The sequence below is a fragment of the Leishmania major genome, chromosome 36 (assembly GCF_000002725.2).
Source record: "Leishmania major strain Friedlin complete genome, chromosome 36".
Taxonomy (NCBI): domain Eukaryota; phylum Euglenozoa; class Kinetoplastea; order Trypanosomatida; family Trypanosomatidae; genus Leishmania; species Leishmania major.
Window position 1 is genome coordinate 2,614,938 of NC_007287.2, and position 4,989 is coordinate 2,619,926.

The window sequence follows — 4,989 nt, forward strand, 5'->3', positions numbered from 1 at the left end:
GCAAGGCGGAAGTGGAGAGACGTAAACGGAAAAAAAAACGAAAACTGAAGACAATCAAAGCGAAAAGACAACGAGAAAGGCACCAATGCAGCGAAACGGAAGCACGAAGGAACAAGCATGCACGCGTACAACGCGCAAGACACAATCATGAAACAGTGCGCAGCGCAACCTCGCGACTTCCGAAAGAAGTCAGCCGCGAGGAAACGGCGACAAGGAGAGGGAGAGGGACGCTGGGGTTCGCAGTGCAAAAGAAAGAGAGCGAGTGCATGAAAACGTTGATGAGGTACACGAAGAGCAGCAGCGGTAGCCGGAGGCACACTCAGCAGCACGCGCTCAAAGACGGCAAGCGTAACTGCTGGCGTTTAGTGCTTCATCACTCCCTTTCTGCACTTGTGAGTAAGCGACGGGTAGTCGTGAGGCTTGGGGTCCCTCTAGTACACCACTCGTTGTTGGCAGGCGTGCTTGCGCCTGATGCCCAGTGAGCCCGCTGGTCGGATACGTGACGGCTGTTGCGCAGGGCGAGGAAAGGCACTGGCCAAGTGGTCGCGGTTGATGCGCGGGTATTTTGACACCGTCGAGTACGGCGCAGCACATTCATCCTCGGCACCGAGAAGGCAGTACGCCTGCATCGCGGTGCCCTTGTCCGTCAAGACATTCTGCTGCGCAAGGCGCGGCGTCGTGGCGATGTACTCGGGCACAGTGATTCCCTCCTTTTCATGGCGCTCGACGAGGTCCCGTAGCAGAGCTAGGAGCGTGTGGAGCGTGTGATCTGCCAGCTCGCCACCCTCGTAGTCCTCGACGAGCACCGCGTTTCTCTCGTAGCCGCGGCAGCAGTCTGGGGTGTTCTCCACGATGATCGTCGTCTCCAGGTCCCGGCCGAGCAGGCGCAGTTCCTTGGTCGCCGATGTGCCGTTAAACCAGCGGCGGTGTCGGTACACTGTGTGGCAGACGGCGCCGCACGTGTCGATCTGCGCCACGACGGCGTCTGCGTAGCGGTGCTTGCTGGATGTCCATACGATTGTCTCGCAGTGGTCGGCGAGGAAGCGCATCAGCGTCTCGATGCCAGGGCGTACGTAGAGTGGGCCTTGACGCGCGTAGATGAGCGTTTCATCAAGGTCGAGCACGACGGTCAGGCGATTCTTGATCTCCGTGGGCTTTGGAGGGACAAGGTACTCTCCAGACACCGTGATGGATGGGGAGCGACGGAACACCTCTGCTGCCTCCGTCACAGACTCCTCGAGACTTAAAGGGAATGCATCGGGGCAGTAGACTCCCCGAAAGCTAGCACCGCGTCTGCGCTGGCGTGGCATACAGAAGTGAGGTTCTTGTTTGTCGGCCGTATGTGTGGAACCTGTCGGAAGGAACCCGAAAACAAAAAAGAGAAAGAGCAAATCCGAGGATGAAAAGAAGTCGCCAAACACTACAGAAAGCAAGAAGAGACCGAAGAGGAGGCAACACAAAACACACGCGTGGAAAACAAAGATGCACTCTACCTTCTCCCGATTCTCCCCGTGTTGAATGTCGCGACTACTTACTACTACTATAAATAATAAAACTAGCGAAGTCTCCAGTGCAGCCAGCTGTGGTTTCTTTTCGGTTCGATGTTAGTGCTGATACTGTCCGTGTGTCTACTTCTTTTGTTTGCAATTTCAGCTTCTGAGAACGAGAACGTGAATGGTATGGTCGAGCACTTGTGATGGTGCACTATACGAAGGCGATAGGGGGGAGAAATGACAATAATAAAGATGCGGCCCGTGTTCAAGAGAAAAAAAAACACAAAAATACAAGTAGTTTTGTTCGCGGTCGTTTGCTCTTTTTCTTTACGTGTGTGTGTGTGGAGGGGGGGGCAGTGGGGATAAGAGGGGAAATCGGCTGAGAAGATACACTCTGAACACAGACACACAAACACATGGAGCAGCTAAAAAAGAAAACTCACGCGAAGGAAGTTCGCACTGAATACTCCTTTCCTTTCCAGCGAAGAGAAGAAACAGTGAACAGTCCTTCTGGGCTCGACGGATGGCCAAACAAAGAGAAGAGGGAAATGAGCAATGAAAAAAAAGCAGCCAGTTAAGTCGCGACAAGGAAAGAGGAAGAGGTGACTCCCCTCCGCAGAGAGAGAGAGAGAGCAAGAGAGGGCGAGGGAAACCACACGAAAAAGGGGGAAAGGTGGTTTTTGAAAAAAAAAAAGAAAGACGGACGACAAAACAGCAAGCACAAGGAAAGAGAAAGAGAGAGAAGGGGGGGGGGAAGAATCAACGCGGTAAAAAGAAAAAGGGAGAGAGAGGGAGGGGGAGGGGAGGGGGGAGAGTCTGGTAAGCACCCACACAAACAAACAAAAACACACAACGAGGGATGGCGGGATGAAGAGGGGTACAAACAAGAAAGTGAAAGAGGGGAAAAAACGAAGAGAGAGACAGACGCACACACGCGCGTGCGCAGTGGGGAGGGAGGGGGAGAGAAAAGACGCACAAATACGCACACACAAAAAACAAGTATGCGTCTTTGGCGACAACGACTATCTTCTGCACTTTTTCCGCTTATATTTTCTTTCGCCTTCTTTTAGTGTTTCTTTTCGCTCCAGCGAACGTCGAACAGCAACAAAGAAGAGGAAATGTGCTGAGTATCAGCACCGCGAACAAAAAAAAATAGACGAAGAAAAAGGAACGAGACGGAGAGAGTGAGAGCGCGAAAGAAGAGCACGAGAAGCGAATCTTTTCGTTTTAAAGTCAGCTGGAGGCAGGAGGGAGAGAGAGAGGGGGCGATGGAAATGAAGGTTTCAACGGGGGTGGCACAAGAGAGAGTGAGAGTAACCGTCGTGGAGTTAGGACAGATCAAAAACTCGAAAACAGAACCCAGTTGAAATGACGGAAACGAAAACACACAAAAGGAAAAGAAGAAGACAAAACAACAACCAAAAAAAAAGGGTGCAAAGACACAGAAAAAAAGAGGCACGCAACGAAGAGAAGGTCAAAAGCAAGGATGAGAGAGGAGAGAGAGACGCGAGAAAAAAAGGATGAAGAGTACGAAGAGGAGTCTCCTAACACGTTGGACAATAAGAAAGGCGGCGTCAGTGAGCACAAGTGTGGTTTACCCAAAATCACCAACGACCATCAAAGCAGTTAGTGGGCACCAGCAGGTCTGTGTGTTTGTTTGTGTGTGTGTGGGGGGGGTGTAGGTTCCTCTCTTGATGTTGCACTCCGTGACTGAGTGTTGCAGGGGTGCCTTCCCTCTTTCGCTTGTCGTTCGGTCTTGTGCACCTCCTCTTTTACTCCCCCAGAACGCTTGCACGTCTCCGGGCAGCGTAGTGGAGAAGGAACTTTGAGGACGTCTCCCTTCGTGTTGAGTGGCAACACGCGCACACCGCGATGGAAAGTGAGGTGAGAATGGGTGTACGCAAGTGTGATACAACGGCAGAAAAAAAAACAAGGGTAAGAAAAGCACGTGTCAAAGAGCAAACCGAAATCGTAGAAAAAGTCGAATTGCAAGCTCGCTGTCAATTTTGGTCCTTGAACGCCCCAACGAAAAAAAAAAATGCGCTTGCGTGGATGGCGGTCGCGTGCACCCCGCGTGCAGAGAAGAATGGCGGTGATGAGTGCAGAGGGAGAGAGGTGGGAGGGCGGAGGGCGGACCGTTGAAAAGGCAAAAAAGCGAGAGATGCGACGCACCACGATGGAGGAGCACGCAACGCAAGCGACGGTGGTTTCGTCTTTGAAACAAGACACCAACGCAGAGATCGCAGCGAAGGCGATGTGCTTTGCTGGAGATGGCGAGAAAGGCACAAAACGAGACGAAAACGAGAGAGGCAGAAGCACAGGTTTGAGAAGGGAAACACGGATACGGACACGAAAAGATCACCGGAGAAAAGAAGAACCGTGGAAGTTAACTGCTTAAGTGCAAGTCGGGGATGTGTGCATAGGTTGGAACACCGCGTGTGGTGCAGAGCGCGCCCATGTGAGTGCGAGCGCATCCAAATGTGTAGTTGCGAAGAAGTGTAGGCACGGGGCAAAGGTCGTGCGTCATGCAAAAGCGGGCACGCGCACGTTCAACCCGGTACACACACACACACAAAAACGAAATAATCCGATGTATATACACCAGAGAGGAGAGAGGAGAGAGGAGAGAGATTGAGGTCGCATGCATAGGCGGGTATTGGGGGTGAAGCAGGTAGCACCGTCCTCATGAGAACCACGAGAGTGCGGCGAACAACGATGCATTGCTCAACCACACAGCACACCTCACGTGACGGCATGCCGCGACAGATCGGAGAGCACAGAGGAATCGAGAAAGACGAGGTAGACGGAGAGAGAAGGACGCCTCGACGCAGCGCCGCAAAGCCGCTTTCTGGAAGGCACACCGCCACTCAGCCAGCACGCTCCACGAAGGTCTGAGAGCGAAGGAGGCGTGGTGACGTGTTTTTGCCTGAAGAGTTTACGCGCTGTCGTCGGCGCCCGAGCAGTTCAGCGAGGAAAAGCAAAAGAAATAGAAGTCACGGCCGCCACATGCACCGCCTATTGGCCAGCCGGTAGCCGAATAAGCATCCCCGATCATCGCAAGACGGTCACACATATCTGGGCTCACGCATTCCAACTGAAACATCTGCCTCTCGCACGGATGCAGCTCTGTACGCACGGATACCCACGCCGCCACCCCATCACGACTCCACCGCGCCAGCTGGTCACCAGACGTGCAAGAGTTCCACCGGTACGAACTCATGCGATTCGTCACACACCATCCGACGCCTCAGTCCCCGCCGCTTCAGCACCCGCACAAGTGACCAACTCTGCGGCACACATATCTCCGTCCACGCCTTGCGCGCCACCGTGCAAAGCACGCCCATCGTTGGCGGTGGACTGCGCCACGCACCACACGCCGCCCGAGGTCGCAGGAAAGCAGAATGGAGGGGGTATGATGCAGAGATGCTTGCGTCGTGAGACACCAACGCCGACTTCCCTCACACTTTTTTTTCGCCCCCCCCCCCCTTTCCTACCC

At 53.6% G+C, this 4,989-nt stretch overlaps 1 protein-coding gene across 1 annotated transcript; it reads right to left on the reverse strand.

The window, feature by feature from the left end:
• Positions 1-431: 431 nt before the first annotated feature.
• Positions 432-1,310, reverse strand: LMJF_36_6780 (putative nuclear lim interactor-interacting factor; the record flags this gene model as incomplete). Its single annotated transcript, XM_001687219.1, has 1 exon — positions 432-1,310. One exon carries the CDS (start codon positions 1,308-1,310, stop codon positions 432-434), a length of 879 nt encoding a protein of 292 aa, XP_001687271.1.
• Between the last annotated feature and the right edge of the window lie 3,679 nt (positions 1,311-4,989).